Consider the following 17331-nt stretch of genomic DNA (forward strand, 5'->3'; position numbering starts at 1 on the left):
ACAGATAGATTTACAGACATGAACACTTAATTTCCCAAGAATGCACCCAAAATTCCAATTTCCTGTTAAATTTATTTTGAATTTACAATTAGAATTCCAAATCCTGTCATTTCAATTCAACTTCCTGTCAGTTTAGACCAGTTCTATTCAAACTGAACACTCATGAATTAAAAGAGTGTTTTGAATTTTGCACATTTCTGCTTGGCAGATGTGGTCCCTCCAGACCTGCATGAAGATTCTTCAAAAATTCTCATTTTGTGCTCAACGGAAGACAGGTTTGGAAGGATACAAGGGTGAGTCAATTATGACAGAATTCTCAGTTTACTTATCATGATAGCCTTTTGAGTCTTTCATGTACAGAAAGTTTTGATAACTATATGTACTTTTTGTGCAGACAGATTTGTGTTATGCTTTAGAGTTAATCTTTCATCATGCAGAATGTGGTGCTTTCAGAGTTTAATGAACGGAAAGGTCTCCTGTAGAAGATAGGGTGTTTAAACTGCCAGCCAGTTCCTAGAAGAAAAAAATAACGTTTATTACCTGTCTAACTAATGAATGTGTTGCGACGGGTAACTGCACATGACATGCAACACAAATATGAAGATATTTGTGTTCTAATTCTCCAAGTTAAAGCTCGAGATAGTGAGCTTGTCATCCTCGCAGGTCGTTTCATTTAACATTTTGAACATTCTCTTTGACAGCATTTTGCACTCACACAGAATGCTTTTTTTTCCCCATTCCATTGAGCTACTTTTCCATTATTTTTCAAGGTAAATGCGCGCTAGACGGACGCCCTTTGCACTCGCATCTCGTGAAACAACTATAATAGGCATTAAAAAGCAAACGTGAAACCTATTATAGTTGATTGGACAAAAGCAAAAAGGTCCTTAACCCTTGTGCTGTGCTGAAAATCCCTGACCTAAAAATCCCTGTCTTTTTATTTAAAGAAATAAAATAAAGGATTAAATGGGATTTAAGGGAGAAAAGAAGAAGAACAGTAAAAGAAGTTCTAGGTCTAATCATATAATATAGTTGTGAAGTAATCCATTTAAACTCTACAAATAATATTTTATTTAATAATATGCACACATTCATTCTTGTCAGTATGTCTAATATGTAAAAAAAAAAGAAAAAAAAAAGTTTTATTTATCGAGTTTAAATGAGTGCATATTTTCAATTCAAAATGGCGAAATTACTTTAAAAGGTTGAATAGTTAGCATGTAACTGTGGGTCTTAAACATCCATTGTAAACCAGTTGTCAGATAAATGTTTAGTTTACTCTTTCGCTGTAAAAACTAAAAGCGTTGCGTTGGAATTCACACTCATCTTCGGCGAACATTAAGCCCCGCCTTCTCTGAGCAGATTGGCCGTCATTTTGACATTGATGAGCGCTGTTAGACCGCTGAAGCAAAATTTGTTCAAATGTTATTTTTGATCGGGAACACCACACACGTGTAACACAAATCATCAAAACGTTTTTGGGAATTTGTTATGACCTGTGTGAGTAAATTCAGTGTGTTTTAGTCCAATGCGATAACATTAACTAGCAAATCCTCTCAGGGTCAATAAGTGACTGGAACACAACATGGTTAAAATCACATGCTAAAATGTAGCCTATTAGGCTAATTGGTTTCCAAATTTCATCCTCTCTGCTAATAATTCACCACACAAAATATTTATCCTTTCCCCGAGCAAACCTTTATTTAATGTAGCCTATCTATTTTCTTTTACCTCGTGTGCTTTTTGAGGAAAAGAGCATGTGATAGGCTACACATAGCATCATCTATTTCACTAGCTGTAAACAAGTGACAGATAAATGTGTGAAAAATGCCCTCAGGTTTTGATATTACTCTCACAACCTTGGACACCACCAACAAAAGTAAAGCGAACCCTTGATATTTATTTTTCAGCTGTGCCGTTTGTGTTTGGTTGCATTTTTATACTCATATTTAGAATAGCAACCCTGCTATTTTTCCTTTTGTTGGCAACAATTTTTGATTAATTCTTGTTCATTTAGCGCAAATGGTTTGTGTACGAGTCGTGTGCTTTCCAGATTGTGCAAACACACTTGTAATCTCATCATGTTGTGTTAAGTGAGGTTTGGGTGTTGAAGCATATTTATCAGTGATGCTTATTAAACAAGGACAAATTATTTGAAAGGAAATAACTCTTTGCAGCATTATTGCCTAATCATCACGATCAAATGAGTGTATAGAAATGCTTTATTGATGCATTCCCCCACCCCACAGTATTAGCTAAATATTTTCCCATGAATTCTATCATTAATTATCTTCAGAACAGACGTAATCTGAGGAAGTGTGGATCACAGATGTTCATCAATGCGTCTTGCGTCACGGTCCAAATAATAACACTCGCTAATCAGCAGAATGAGAGTAAAATGGGATTAGGTGAGTAAATTAGAAATGCATTTCCTTCCTTTTGTAGAAACAGCAATTAAACATAATGCAACATGAGTGCGAAACAATTTTAAAGAAGAACGGCTAATCATTTGACAAAAATATTTCAAGCAAATGAGAGGAAAATAAAGCAAGACACAGCTTGATAGCTGGTTGAAATATTAATGGCCAGTGAATCTTTTTTTATAATTAGCTAAGGTCATTTTTGGTCATTCCTGTGAGAAAATCAATTATAAGAGCAAATGTGACATTAGAATACTGAACTGAGATCTCTCCTATTGAACAGAATAGCTAAAATGTCATGCATGATTGTTTTTGTCTTGCTTTGTCAAGGTCACTATTAAACTTGACCTTGTGAGCTCAACATAACAAAAGCTGTTTAAATGTCACCTTTTCCCGCTTTTCTTTAGTCTGGAGGTAAATAATGCTGTTTCTATGCTCAATATATCTGCTGCTACCCTCAAGCTGTCTCTTCGTGATCGACATCAGTGTCCAGCACTACGATTCATGTCATTGCCTGCCAACTTGAGAGTGCAGGAAGTTTATTAGATGCATCTGTACAGAGAAAAGGTGCGCAATGTGCAGTTTAATTTCTTTCCTTATGAAAAAGTTGAGATTACAAAAAAACAAGTGGCATTGCCAATGAAGCTGCTGTCAATCAAATATCTGCACGTCTTCTCTCCACATAGGTGGAGCAGAACCTAACGCATTTCTCCTCCGTGCATGGAAATCCCGTCCGCGTTTATCCACGGAGAACAGATTCTGTGCATCAATGTCAAAGGCTGAGAGAGGGATTTCATCCTAATTCAGTTAATCACAAAGACCACATGGAACACTCTATATATTTCAATGAGAAAAGCTGAGCGCTTTAATCAGCTCTGAGAGACGACAGCAGCCGGCCATGAACCGGCCCGCGTGCCACGGCTTTACTGGCCTTCGTAATCAGCGCAAATGAGTTTCATCAGAGATTAGAGACCACGACATACACGTTTGACTGCAGAGTGAGACCTGAAATATACATCAGCGCTAAATGCTTTATCACTGAGTTACGAAACGTGCAATACAGTTGGATGCTCAGTATTGCCGTAAGAGGTGATATAGCTGGTATTGGCACAAACTGTCTTCAGGTCAACTACTGCCAGATTCTCAGTGTTGCTTCAAAACTCTTACAAATATTGGTTTCCAAAGAGGGTTTTCACAGCAATGTAATAGAAGAATCATTTTAGGTTCCCTGAAGAACCTTTTAGGGTGTGTTCACACTTTTAGTTTGGTTAGTTTGGTCCGGAACCAAAAAAACTAAAAAACATTTAGTCCTGGTCCGCTTAGCGTTCACATTGGCTTTAGGGATATGTTCATAACCTGATTAGTCGACTTTTATTACGTTTATTTTGAGACGGAACCTACTGAACATCAAAAACAATGCTGTGTTCTGAGATAAATGCGCTCGTTGTATGTGCGTAGCTACATATGATGGTATTTTGACCAGCTGAACTCGTGAAGAGCTTATAAAATGAGTAAAGGAGTCAAAACAGCGTCAGGAATCCCTCTGTCACACACAAAAATGAAGATCTGCTGCGAGGAGACCCGGTTCTGACTCCTGTACCGAACTGTGATGGGCAACATTATGACTATGACGAGAAAAAAAACGTTTTGTCGTTTTTAGGGTCGCATCTTGTGACATCACATCCTGTTTTTGGTTCGTTTAGATGTCTTTGTTCCGTTCATATTTCATTCGAATCGCACCAGAGTTCGTTTGGAAGTGGACCGAGACGCTTCTTTTCAGCGGTGTTGGTCCACTTGTTTGGTGGCACCAGGGTTCAGATGGCAGCGTTCACACTTATTCAAATGAACCGCACTAACAGAGCAATCGCACCAGAGTTCGATTTAATCCAACCAATCATGCCAAGTGTGAACACAGCCTAAAAGGTTCTTAAAAGAACCATTCTCTTAAAAATAAAGGTTCTTCATTGGTATCAATGGTTCAGGAAGAACCTTTAAAATCCATGGAATCTTTCTATTCTACATAAGGTTCTTTATAGTGGAAAAAGGTTCTTCACACTGTACATTATGTTCTTCACACTAAGAAAAAAATGGTTCTCTTAAACCGGTTCATTGAAAGGTTCTTGGAGGAACCAAAAATGGTTCTTCTTATGGCATCACTCATTTTGGAACATTTCTTTTAAAGAGTGTAGTGTACTGTAAATAACATTTTTCATTATAAAGAATCTTGTGCAATGCAAAGATTCCACACTCTTAAAAAAAAATGAAGGTCCTTTATTGGGCATTGATGGTTCCATTAAGAACCTTTAACATCCATGGAACCTTTCCATTCTACAAAAGGTTATTTATAATGGAAAAGGTTCTTTGGGGAACCAAAAATGGTTCTTCTATGGCATCACTGTGAAAACCCCCTTTTGGAACCTTTATTTTTAAGGTAAAGAACATTTAATAACCTAAAGAACCTTGTTTCATTATAAAGAATCCGCGCTCTTAAAAATAAAGGTTCTTCACTGGTATCAATGGTTCCATGAACATCCTTTAACACATTCTTCACACTCAGAACAAAATTGGTTCTTTTAAAAACTGTTCACTGAACGTTTTTTTGGAACTCAAAATGGGTCTTCTATGATATTGCAGCGAAAGCCGTTCTTTTGGAACCTTTTTTTTGTGATGTTAAAGGTTCTTCACGCAACCGCAGATGCCAATAAGGTGCAATCTATAGGAACCATTAGCATAAAATGTCTAGAAGAATAGAAGAAAGGTGTCTGGCTCAGTAAATGAGTTTTGATAAGCTGCCAACAAGTTATTTTTCAGGTAGCTGGCTATAAACATCCAGTTTATTGGCACAGACATATGAAGGTAACTTGAGTAGGTTTGTAACCAGTGCACATGAACACAAACATGCATGATTTTACACATTGCTTTTTGAAATATGACACAAACTATTCATAATGCAGTGCAACTATTCTCAGTATTGCTTACGTATAACATTTATTGTGCATTTGGGCCAGATTGATGCCATCTGTTTTTTTGTTTTTTTAACTCGTCATGTTTGTTCAGATTCAAAACATCACCAAGATTTAAATCACTCAGACTGAGTTAACCATTTTTATAAAAATGATATGAAATCGTTCAAAAATTATGGAAAAGCTCATAAAGGTTAATGTACAGACAGTTTCATGTGAGTTCAGGAAGATAATATTCCTCACAAAGGATTCTCTGGGTTTTCATACTTGCGTAAAGTGTTTCCGGACTAATTTAGCACACTTTCTGAGATGTGCATGGTATATTACATACCAATATTTATTTTTGAATAATCATACAGCAATTTCACAGCTCATATATGACTGGGATCACACTTTTATTTATTAGCACTGCTTACCTAAAATGGCTTCCTCAGTGCTTTTTGAATTAGTCGTTGCAATAATTCGCTGAACGCTTAACAGTAGGACCGACCCAGATGTGTTTCGCACAAGAACGGGAGAGGAGAATGTCCACTGAAAAACTGATTTTCTTCCTCTTGGTTTCCATTACAAATATGTAAACATTCTTAAATCAAGATACATTTACTTGAGAAGCAAAATAATTATTATAAGTCTTGTTTTCTTAAAAAAATATCAAAATTAAGTGATAAAGAAGAAAAAAACGGCTTTCTGCTTTTTAATTGAAAGGGAAAACAAGTTTCTTTTTCTGACCCCGCTGGCAGAGATTTGTTCTTTTCAGAAAACAAGTCTAATTACTTCTCAAGTAAATGAATCCTGATTTAAGAATGTTTGGATATTTGTACTTGGAAAACAAGACAAAAATACTGAGCAAGAAAATAATTTTTCACAGTGCATCCGATAACATAAAACATTCAACATCACAGTCAATGTCGATTTTCACGCGCAACTGCGATCTTTACAATATTTTACAAGGCTTGCTTGAAGAGACGAGAATCAAACATAAGATATAAAATTATATATAAACTTGAGAAATAAAAAAACAACACCGCATAGAGTACATAGCTATGTTGTATTTACAATTCACTCGTGCTTTTTGACAGTCTTGAATCACGTTTCTGTTGAACTACAGGAAAAGTTTCGCTCTGAACCCAAAGAAACAGGCTGGCTTGGTGACCTGGTTTCTCTTTCCATCCTGGCATTATCTAATGCTCTGAATGGGTCAACTGGGATGTGCTGCCAACAGTGGCATTACTGCGGCATATGCCCATATGTGCAGGATCATACCATGTGTTGCCTCATGACTGTCAGAGAAAAACGGAAAGGAAATAATACATGTCGTCCGTTCCCGTGTACGTGGATTCTTTTTCAGTCTGCGCCCTGAAAGGTTTCGAGTGTTCGCTATACGTTAGTCTCGAGACCGTTCATATCGATGGCACAATGTTCCTTGTCTCTGTGTTTCAGGTGGCGCGGCGGTATGGGTGGTTTTTTCCGATCTGGAGGCGGAGGACGAACCCCTTCCTCCAGCTGCATGAGACGGGCCACATCTGGAGGAATGTGCTCGGGTTTGCCCTCGGGTGGCGGGGGCTGGAAACTACCATTGTTCTGCTGACAGTTTGGCAAACCCGGGTTAGTCGCGGGCTTTGTTTCGCAGATGAGAGGGACCTATGGAGAAACAAGAAAAGGCAAATGAAACAATTCTTTTATTTGCTTTGCTCGAATGAAATCTATGTAACAGTTTACAATAAGGTCTCACATTGGTTAAAAGCTATGTTTTCTATCCAAAGTTTCGAATTTAAAGGGTTACTTCAGCCAAAAATGAAAATGATCCCATAATTTACTCATCCTCAAGTGTATATGACTTTCTTCTTTCCACCGAACACAATCTGAGTTATATATTAAAAAAATATCCCGGCTCTTCCAAGTGAATGGTGACTTTTTGAAGCCCTAAAAGTGCATCCATCCATCATAAGACTCCGGGGGGTTAATAAACGCCTTCTGAAGCGAAGCCATGCATCTTTGTAAGCAAAATATCCATATTTATAACTTTATAAAGTATAATTACTGGCGCACGCTTGTCGAGTTCCAGGTGAAGAGTTGACTTCTGACCCGATGTATGACGTATTGACGAATGCGGAAGCACAGACGATAGAGCTAAACAAAACACCGGTCATGAATTAGAAGTCCAAAACGAGAATATTTAAAGAGAGAAATGTCAGAGGAGCTTGAGTTTGTTGCCCATCAGCCCTATCAGTTTGAACCGCGAGAGGCGTCGACTCTCACCTAAGCTTACGCTACTCCAACATCCTACGTTATTCGTCGGGTCAGAGGTCACTCGTCATGCGTCGGGTCAGAGGTCACTCTTCTGCTGGAACTCGACTCGCGTACGGCCGTTACCGGAAGCCAGTGATTATAGTTTATAAAGTTATAATTATAGATATTTTTCTTAGAAAAGCACATCGCTTCGCTTCAGAAGGCCTTTAATAACCTCCTGGAGTCGTATGGATTACTTTTATGATGGATAGATGCGCTTTTTTGGGCTTCAAAAAACAAGGTACCATTCACATCCATTATAAAGCTGGGAAGAGCCAGGATATTTTTTAATGTAACTCTGATTGTGTTCGGCTGAAAGAAGAAAGTCATATACACCTAGGATGGCTTGAGGGTGAGTAAATCATGGGCTAATTTTCAGATAAAACATTAGCAAATAAAGCAGCGTTTCAATCCCATGTCTTCAACAGAATTGTCACTTCCTAGGAAATTGGCACAAATTATTTGTGATAAAGTGGATCTTTACTTTTCGTAATTCTGTTTGTGTATTCTTTGTTTAAGTATAGTCGTATGTATTTGTAGTTTCATTTATTAAAACCCATTATACGCTTGATTGCCTCTGTCTCCTGCTCACCTAACAAAGTCTCTTAAATGTGAGATCTTAAGATACAAGCTTTTATATTGTTGAGCTGCTGCAATTGGTGAAACCAGTCACTTTTTTTTCTTGCATCATAAACTCTGTCATGTTCTCTTGTGTAGCGTCTGGACGAAATCACGATGACTTATTCATTCTAAGCATCAGAAAGCTTTTAACCTAATGGACTCATTCATGTAAATCACAGGCCTAGCGCCAATGAGTCTGCATCAAATTGCCCCATTGTCACTTTAGTAGCATGGCAGAGGTTAAACAGAAACACCTATAAACTCCGTCATGAGCTTACTAAGATCTTTATCAACTCAACTGGCAAGGATAGACATCTGAGAGATGCACCAATATACATACACAAACATTCTTTCCATTTAACTCATAATATAAGTCATTCCAAACCAAAATATATATGATATATGTGTATGTATGTTTCCCACCTCATATTAGCCTAGTTTTGACTTTCTAGTTGTGTAAGTTGAACTCTAAACGCTTATATTCAAGTGTAAGAATGTATCTTGACTTTTGTAACTTCCAGACATATCTTTCTTGGTACCGAATTAAACCTCTCGGTTTTCCTTAGCTATATATATATAGTAGGTTACGAAAAAATGTATTATACTATGTGTACCATCCTTTGGATAAGGATGATGGCTCATCGCTATCTTAGTTCTTACATCTTACGTCCTACATTTTAGTCTTTCTTCCGTGCTCATTCATTTCTATCTCCGGGTGAAATGGACTTAACCTGAATTTCCGGCAACTTTGCTTTCAAGTAAACCCTTTAAACGTCCCGCGAACGACGCGCTCTCCGGAAGAACTGAAAGAACGCTTCAAACTCAGGACCCAGCGAGGATCATCACACACACACACACACACACACACACACACGTGTTAATGTTTTACACACATGATAAAATGTTTTATCAGACAATAACTACTCAAGATTTTGCTTTAGTATAATTTTTCGAGACAATTAGGGCCGGATTCGGGATTCGGGACAACAGCTTAGATTTTTTCGGGACTTCTGGTCACCCTAATACAAATACATGGGCTATGTATCCCCTTTTTGGGCGATTTAAAATATGTAGGTAATAATTGATCATAACCAGTATGATTATATAATTCTAATTAATTATTAATTATATATTACCTTTTTTGAGCTAATTCGCTATACTTGCGCTCGGATGCTAATGTTCGGGAGCACAATCGTGTGAGACGCTTCTGGGAGGGAATTAAACCAAATCATTCTGATGATAAACTTTGTCTCAGGCATTTTAGAACGACAAAATCAACATTTGAGATGCTGTGATGTGATTGGTCCGCTGGTTAGTCCAGTTATCCAATCACAGCCTCTGCTGAGGCAAAGTCACATGAGCTTTTTGTTGCGCATTGAGGGATTTATTCGGCAAATGTGTTTCCATCGTAGTTTATTGCGCATTTCCATCCAGTGTTTTTTATGCGTTATCCCAAAATGCACATAAATAAGGTGGATGGAAACACGGCTACTGAACAATATATATTTTACAGCATTTATTAACCTTTGTTCATTTTAGTTAATACAAATGTTCACGCTCGTGGTAGTTCACAGTGCATCAACAAATGTAAACAAATAAAATGTGTTGAGATTAATATTAACTAACTAAGATTAGAAAATGCTGCAGTATTTTTCATTGTTAGTTCATGTTGACTAATGGTACGAGAGCATAACATTTCAAGCAACAATTTCAAATTGAAAATGGGTTTTCTTTTGGTTTAATGACAGAGCACTTGAGCTGACATCCACAGAACCAAAACATTATATTTAAGTAGTGAAATAGAAATAGTGCAGATATTATATTTGATATATACACTATTTAACTATTTATCAAGTTGCAATTGTCAGCAAGATGAGACTTCTTAATTTCTCAAAGTGAACATTTGACTACTCAAGTTTTTAAGCAAAATTTTACGAACACATGCTGTTTAGCGAATATCAGCATGGCTATGATTCGTCTGTGTGTTTCACATCAGTTATAGATGCAAGTTTTGATTTGACTACAGTGGGTTTTTTGCCATGAAATCCAAGCAAATATCATGTAGTGAGGACACTTTTTGGTGGTGTGGCATAGGGGTTAAATATGCTATCATCATTTTGCTCTTGAACTAATCAGTTAAATAGTCCTTGAACTACAAGTGGCTCTTGGATAAAAGCGTCTGCTAAATCACTTCCTAATTACTAAGAGTGGAAAAATGAGATCATCACGGTCACAGAAGCACTCACATGTCCTGAAGGATAATTAGAAACGGCCCCCAGCACATGGTGTACATATGCCGTCAGTCAGGTTTTAGCAAAAAATAAAGACGAATGTTTTTTTTCCCTAACCATTTGCAATGAAAACTACTGTTGCATTCCCATTGGCTCCAATAGCAAAAGAAAAAATCCACGATAGGGTTCAACGAAAAAAAATCGAGAGTTTGATTACAGTGGTCAGAAGAAAGGCCCACTGAAGTGCCGTGAAGCACACAGCATTATTCAATGTGTTGATGTAATTTCCACTGAAACAGGAAGACAGGGCAGGACATATCGAAGAGCTCCTCTCCTTTTTTATAAATAGCCAATAGTGTTTGGTTTATTTCACAACTCGGCCAGAGCCGTTGAGCTCAGCAAAGCCGCGGTTTCCTTCTAATCTCTAACTGTTTCTCCTCCTAATCTCCTCCATATCGCTTTAAAATACAGCATTCTGTGCAGAACTCAAATGGTTCGATACGTTTTCTGGTCTGCGAGACTCGATCATATGATCCGCTCTGTGCTGTCGTGTCTCTGGACCGGATCTGCGGCTGTTCAAGTGACACTAACGTGAAACCATACTTCATTCGCCCCAATGGAAAGCATATTTACACTCTCTGAATCGTTCATATCTCCTTTATAGTGCACTATGTGCCATTCATCATGTAGAACATAGTAAAGGTGTGAACAAGTGACTGATTTCAGCTTCAGATTCTCACCTCAACCTCGTAAACCTTCTTTTTCATTGATGCCTGGACTCACCTGAATGATGAGCTACACTAACCACTCTGTTGGAGTTAAAAGAATTTAAACCCTTTTTGACTGACAAGGGTGGCTCACTAAAGAAGGACGTGATCGTAAATAAAATCACAGTTTCCACCATTGTTATTGGATCTGGACGAGCGGAGCGCTTGGACCCGGAAGAGGATAAACGTCAGACTTAACAATCGGCTTTATAATGTAGGGGGCGGAGCCTGAAATTCTACTGAGCATTTGATTGGACAGAAAATCTGAGGAGAAGCTGAAGTGGAGAGTAATGTCATCAAAATCATTTATCATATTTGCGGAAATGAGAGACTGCAAGTTTTAAATGCTTATATTTAGAAGAAGATTTTTTTTGTGTGTGTTTAACAAAATATTCTGGGGTCCATGAAAGGTTTGTGAAAATTATTGTGGTATCATGTCATATTTACATAGTTCCTAAGAAACCCTGTTTTTCTATCGTGTCGTGACTATCTAGTACACATGCAATTATCATGAACTCTTCTCACACTACTTAGTTTGTTCTGATTTTCAATACGGTATCCTTGAGATGTGTTTGTGATTATGGCACGCATCGTTATGAATCAGGTGATCTTTCCTAATGTCAAGGAAACAACTTTGAAATCCTGTGTTCCTGTGTTATTGAGAAACATGTTCATCAGTTACAAAACATGCTTATTTTCTATTGACATCTCCCTCACTATCATTATCACGTTGTGGCTGTAAAATTAAGATTACACTTATATCTGTCCTCATGAAACACTGACAAAGACATGAACTTATGATATGATAATATATCATTCAGTGAGGACTGTGTCCATGCAACTTGTAATCTTGAGAAATTGTTGAAAGAAAGTGCTTTTTACAATTCATATTATTTCCAAAAAAGCTTTACAAAGTATAGCAGTTCACAAACCCCACTGAGAGGAGTCAACCTTGGGAGGATCAAACTCAGTCTTTGTGTTTGAGTAAATATATGTATATATGTTGTATTGAGTTCGATCCTCCCAAGGTTGTTCCCTGCCATTGTCTCCTCTCTGTGGGGTGTGTGAAGCTGCTTTGGAAACAGGTGTGAGTGTGTGGAAACGGTTTCCTGAAGTCGTTCTGTTGCATCTAAATCCAATACGTTAACATACATTACGTTCCCACATATATAGTGGGTTCCAAAAGTCATGTATATATGTTTGGGAACAGTTCTTCTAACCCTAATTGATGGAGTGATGGGTTTTGGAGTGATGGAGTGTGTAGCTTTTCATTTCGTAAACAACCATGTCAAGATTCATCAGCCTCAGATTGTGTAAGAATGGTGGTGAGGAGAATGAAGAATAATTTTCACACATGAATTTACTCATCTGAGTCCAGAGCTTAAATTCATTGAAAGTCTTTGGGATGTGCTGAAGGAAACTTTATAGAGTGCTGGATACAAGATCTTATGTATGATTTATCTTGATTTGGATGGAATTAAAAAATGTCCATGTTATTTGTCAACTACAGATATTATATGACGTTTTTAAGGAACTCACCCCATCTCCCTCTTTGATGAAATCCTTTCTGCAGATATGGGCCATGATTCCTGTGGCCAGAGCGTCTCCCATCACATTGACCATGGTGCGAAATCTGTCTCTGAAGAGGTGAGGACAAACAGACATGATGTTAAAATTCACTTAAATCTTTCCTTAGTGTGTAATGTTGCAGTTTGAGCATGAAAAAGCTCTGCAAAGTTTCAAAGTCCCTCTAGCATTAGTATTTCTCTAAATCAGTGTCACTGTTTCTGAACTCCCTGAAACGCCTCCATTGTAGTTTTGAGTTTTCTTCCGGGAATGAACACGTCACAATATTCCTCATTTAAATAATTCATACGCAGAATAAAGGGGAGGGGTCTGGTTGAGTTAGTTAGTTAGTAGTGTGTTGAAACTGGCGGTTATGGTAAGGGGCGGGACATTTCCCCAAAACACACTCGCGCTCGACCAATCACAACACACGGATCCAGCCGACCAATCAGAGCACAGTGTGCTTTTCAAAAGGAGGGGCTTATAGAGACAGGAACTAAACAAGGGTGCATTTCCCGTGCAACGACAACTCAACGCTTAACCACCATAGTACAATGCATTGTTGGAGAAACTAACTAGCTAGTCACGACTGTTTCCCAAAAACGTATTAACTGTCGCACATCTGTCATTCGAACCAAGGTGGATCAACAATAGTTAATGACGTCACACAGGTGGTAGAGTAATTACATCAATTAAATAATCAGATTATTGCTGTAAATAATGAACATGGCATCTGAAGACTACTTTGCTATTTTTGTTCTCCATGTTTTTGCTTAATTTCCAGATGTCTCATACTAGAGCAGGTACGCACAACAGTCAAATACACACAAAATAATGTCAAAATGCCGGTCTTGGCAAGTATTCACGTAAACACAGTCAGTTATGTTTTAAGTGAATGTAAACAGTTGAGAAAGAAACACATGTGTAACAGTATAATGGATCAGTGCGTCAGGGCTTAAAGTGACACGGCCTAATATACCTGCTGCCAAATTATGAGATAATATTAAAAATATCTATATGTACGTTTTTCCCCATAGTATCGATGTCAAAATTGTGGCCAGTGAAAATGCTGAGTTGCTAGTAGCTTTGGAAAACCATTAGCCACAGTGGCTGGTGAGAAAAAAAGTTGAAAAATGTCAAGCCCTCCTGGTAAAGATGGACCTTGGAACTAACAATGCTTTCTGGAAACGCACCCCAATACGGGGAAGAGACAAGGTCAACTATGAGAAAAATTGTTTTTTTGAACATTCAAGCATAAAAACATATTCTAGTACAGGCCAAAAACGAAATCAAGACTTTGGAAAACGACATAATAGGCCCCCTTTACTAAATTTTACAAACACTGATGGATAAAACAAATAGATAGATACAAATGATGGATAAAAATAGAGCATGATGGGAAAATTACAACCAAATGCTCAAATATGTTTGCCTAGCACATGTTTATGTAGAAAAAGAATGGAAAAGCAGCGCAGTAGAATGCTAAAACATCTGTGAACTGCCTAACAGTGCACTGATAAAAAAGTGGGTTCCACGTGAAAGTCTAAAAATATACAGCACATGTCGATACTTACAAGGCCCAATCAACAGCGATAATGAGAGTGATGTCATCGGTGGGCAGTCCTACGGATGTCAACACTATTACCATGGTGACCAGGCCAGCCTGTGGGATCCCGGCTGCACCGATGCTCGCTGCTGTCGCTGTAATACTGGAAAACATGGTAAACAAATCATTACACAACAAAATAGAGACCATTGAGAGTAAATACATGAGGTCCTTTTCAATTTGGGGAGAACTATCCCAGTATATTAGCAACAACTGCTTGCAACTGTTTTGAATGACAGATAACCAGCCCTCATTTATTACAGGATGAAAGCAAACAGTATAAACATACACATAAAATCAAACACAGAATGAGCAACTGAACAAAAACCAGCTCTTGCTGCATGCATGCATATACAACTCTTCCCTCGCAGGCTTAGAAGAACATTAGTGTCACACACTCAAGGTTTAACACGTTTTTCAACACCCAGTGATACAATGTTCATTACTTCATTGAGGAATAACATATATCAATGTCACACTTCGTTCTCCACTCTATTTTTTTAATGCAACAGGATGAATAAAAGTCGCTCTGGTCTTTTCTTGTGAAGTAATGAGGTTCTGATGAGTCCCGGCTTGAGGCACCTGTCATTACCTAAAATGACCACTTACCTAAAATGACAATTTTTGTCATGTAATTTGGAATCAGTAATGGGTTACAATTTGTAAGTAATAGAAGTTATAGTATAGAATGAGTTCTGTCACTTGCTAATGCTATATGTGGACTGCAAGTATACGCTGCTATTGCATTGATTTACAGTGTGAAGGCTTTAACCTGATAATATATAAGCTGCATTACACTCATGCTGCTATTGCACTGTATACGTGTGCAGAGTGAATTCTGTAACCTGGTAATATAGGCATTGCAATAAATGCATTGTGCTATTGCCCTACATATGCGTGCAGAGAGAATTCGATAACATGTTAATATGGGCACGGCAGTAAATGTTTGTCATTGTTGCACTGCTTATGTGTACAGAGAAAATATACACGTATAGGCACTTTAGTGTGTGCTATTGCACTGCTTACACTTGCAAAATGAACGCAGTAACCTGTTAATACAGGGGCCACAATAAATGCACAGTGCTATTGCACTGAGTAAATGCAGTAACCTGTTAATATGGCCACCGCTTTAAATATGCCAATATTGTGCTGCTTACAGAGTAAATGTGACCTGTTAATATGGGCATTTCAAAACATATATGCAACTATTGCGCTGCTTACTCATGCAAAATGAAAGCAGTAACCTGTTAATACAGGCACCGCAATAATGTGTGCTGCTGTTGCATTGCTTATGTGTGTAGAATGAGTGCTGTCACTTGTTTAAACTGTATGTGCGCCACTAAATATACACTGCTATTGCACTGATTACAGTGTGAATTGGTAGAACCTGTTTATATAAGCAATGCAATGTAGAGTGAATTCTGTGACCTGTAAACATGGGCATCGCAATAAATGCATTGTGCTATTGCCCTGCTTATGCATGAAACAGGCTCACTCAACCCCCAACACTGGCAACAGAGCATTTGAAAGCAAGGGATGAGAGAGAGAGAGAGAGAGAGAGAGAGAGAGAGAGAGAGAGAGAGAGATAGACAGTTGATGGATTTTGGGAAGGGTGGGGGGAACAATTGAAAACTGCACAATAATCCTGTGGTAAGACAACCATGTGACAGCGGAGTTTATCCCTGTAACAGCGCAGCCCAAAATGCTCTCTGGCTCTCTATCCCTATATCTCCTTACCCTCCACTTCTTCATCTGACCTTACGTTCGCAAGATTGTGACATGTGAGGTCTCCATGTCACTCTATGATGTAGTGAACTCTGTGGTATGCACTTCGATTTATGTGCTTGGTGTTCCTTTTAGTCCAGACCGGATGATGGAGGGATAATGCTGCATGCCAAAAGATCTAACCAATGGTGGTTTTATCAAGCACGCCTGTGAAGCTAACAGAGTAAATTATGTGCAAAACATTTGAATGCCAAGTGAAAATTTCTGAATGTTCCCGAAACTAATTCTATTATATTATATTTCCACCGTTTACATGATATTTCTTGGTCAGGTTTAGTAAATGCATATTTGAGCCTGTGTAACTCCTCCAGCCCTCCTCAATCCGAGCGGGATTCAAACCAGCGTTTCTGGCATGCGAGACGGGCACACTTTTACTGATTTCAGCAAAAATAGTTATTGAAACTGCTATGCATTTGTAACTTGTTAATATGGGCGCCAAAATAAATACACTGCATGCAACTACTCTATGTAGTTCAAACTGAGCACAACATGAAACTGGTATGGTGATATTGGGGAATATTTATATATTATAGGTATAGTTTTTTTATATATATATTTTATATTTGTATACTTTCATTCCTATTGAGACAGAAATGCAACTTGAAATTGCATTTAAATTCTTTAAACTGAAGCACTTCAACTTCTATGAATTTGTTTAACTGGTATAAATTGAAGGGCCACTTCAACATGTGGAAAGAGCTTTGAAATGGCAAAATCTTTGCATTTTTATTCTGTTACTCCTCTAAAATTGTACAATTGCATAAATAATGGACTGCTATTACATAACGCTCTTTTGTGCATCACGCAGCTGGATTAAAGTGTCTCTTCGGCTTCATTCAGTCTCTGGATCATGAAGATCTGCATGTGCGAAATACTGTAAATCCAGAGCTAGCCAGTTAGCTAGATTGGTGAACAGATTGATGGGTGGATGGGTCAAATAGTGATACATTTCTCATACCAGTGTTATTTTTGTTTTATTGAGATACTATTATAGTTTTTATTAACAATTTTAATTAATTATGTTGTGTGTGTGAATTTTTTTAAATGTCTTTATAGTTTTTATTCATTTTTATTTTACTTTTA

The 17331-nt window shown here is 37.8% G+C and overlaps 1 protein-coding gene across 1 annotated transcript in view; it reads right to left on the reverse strand.

The window, feature by feature from the left end:
• Window positions 1-6413: 6413 nt before the first annotated feature.
• Window positions 6414-17331, reverse strand: part of slc1a7b (solute carrier family 1 member 7b) — a 59955-nt gene continuing 49037 nt past the window's right edge. Inside the window, exons 10-12 of the mRNA XM_084427419.1 lie at window positions 14432-14566; window positions 12831-12930; window positions 6414-7024 (exon numbers count right to left, since the gene is read on the reverse strand). Coding sequence (XP_084283545.1) covers window positions 6761-7024; window positions 12831-12930; window positions 14432-14566 — 499 coding nt within the window. The 3' untranslated portion in view covers window positions 6414-6760. The remainder of the gene's footprint in view (window positions 7025-12830; window positions 12931-14431; window positions 14567-17331) is intronic.

The sequence above is a fragment of the Rutilus rutilus genome, assembly GCF_951802725.1.
Source record: "Rutilus rutilus genome assembly, chromosome: 13".
Lineage (NCBI taxonomy): Eukaryota > Metazoa > Chordata > Actinopteri > Cypriniformes > Leuciscidae > Rutilus > Rutilus rutilus.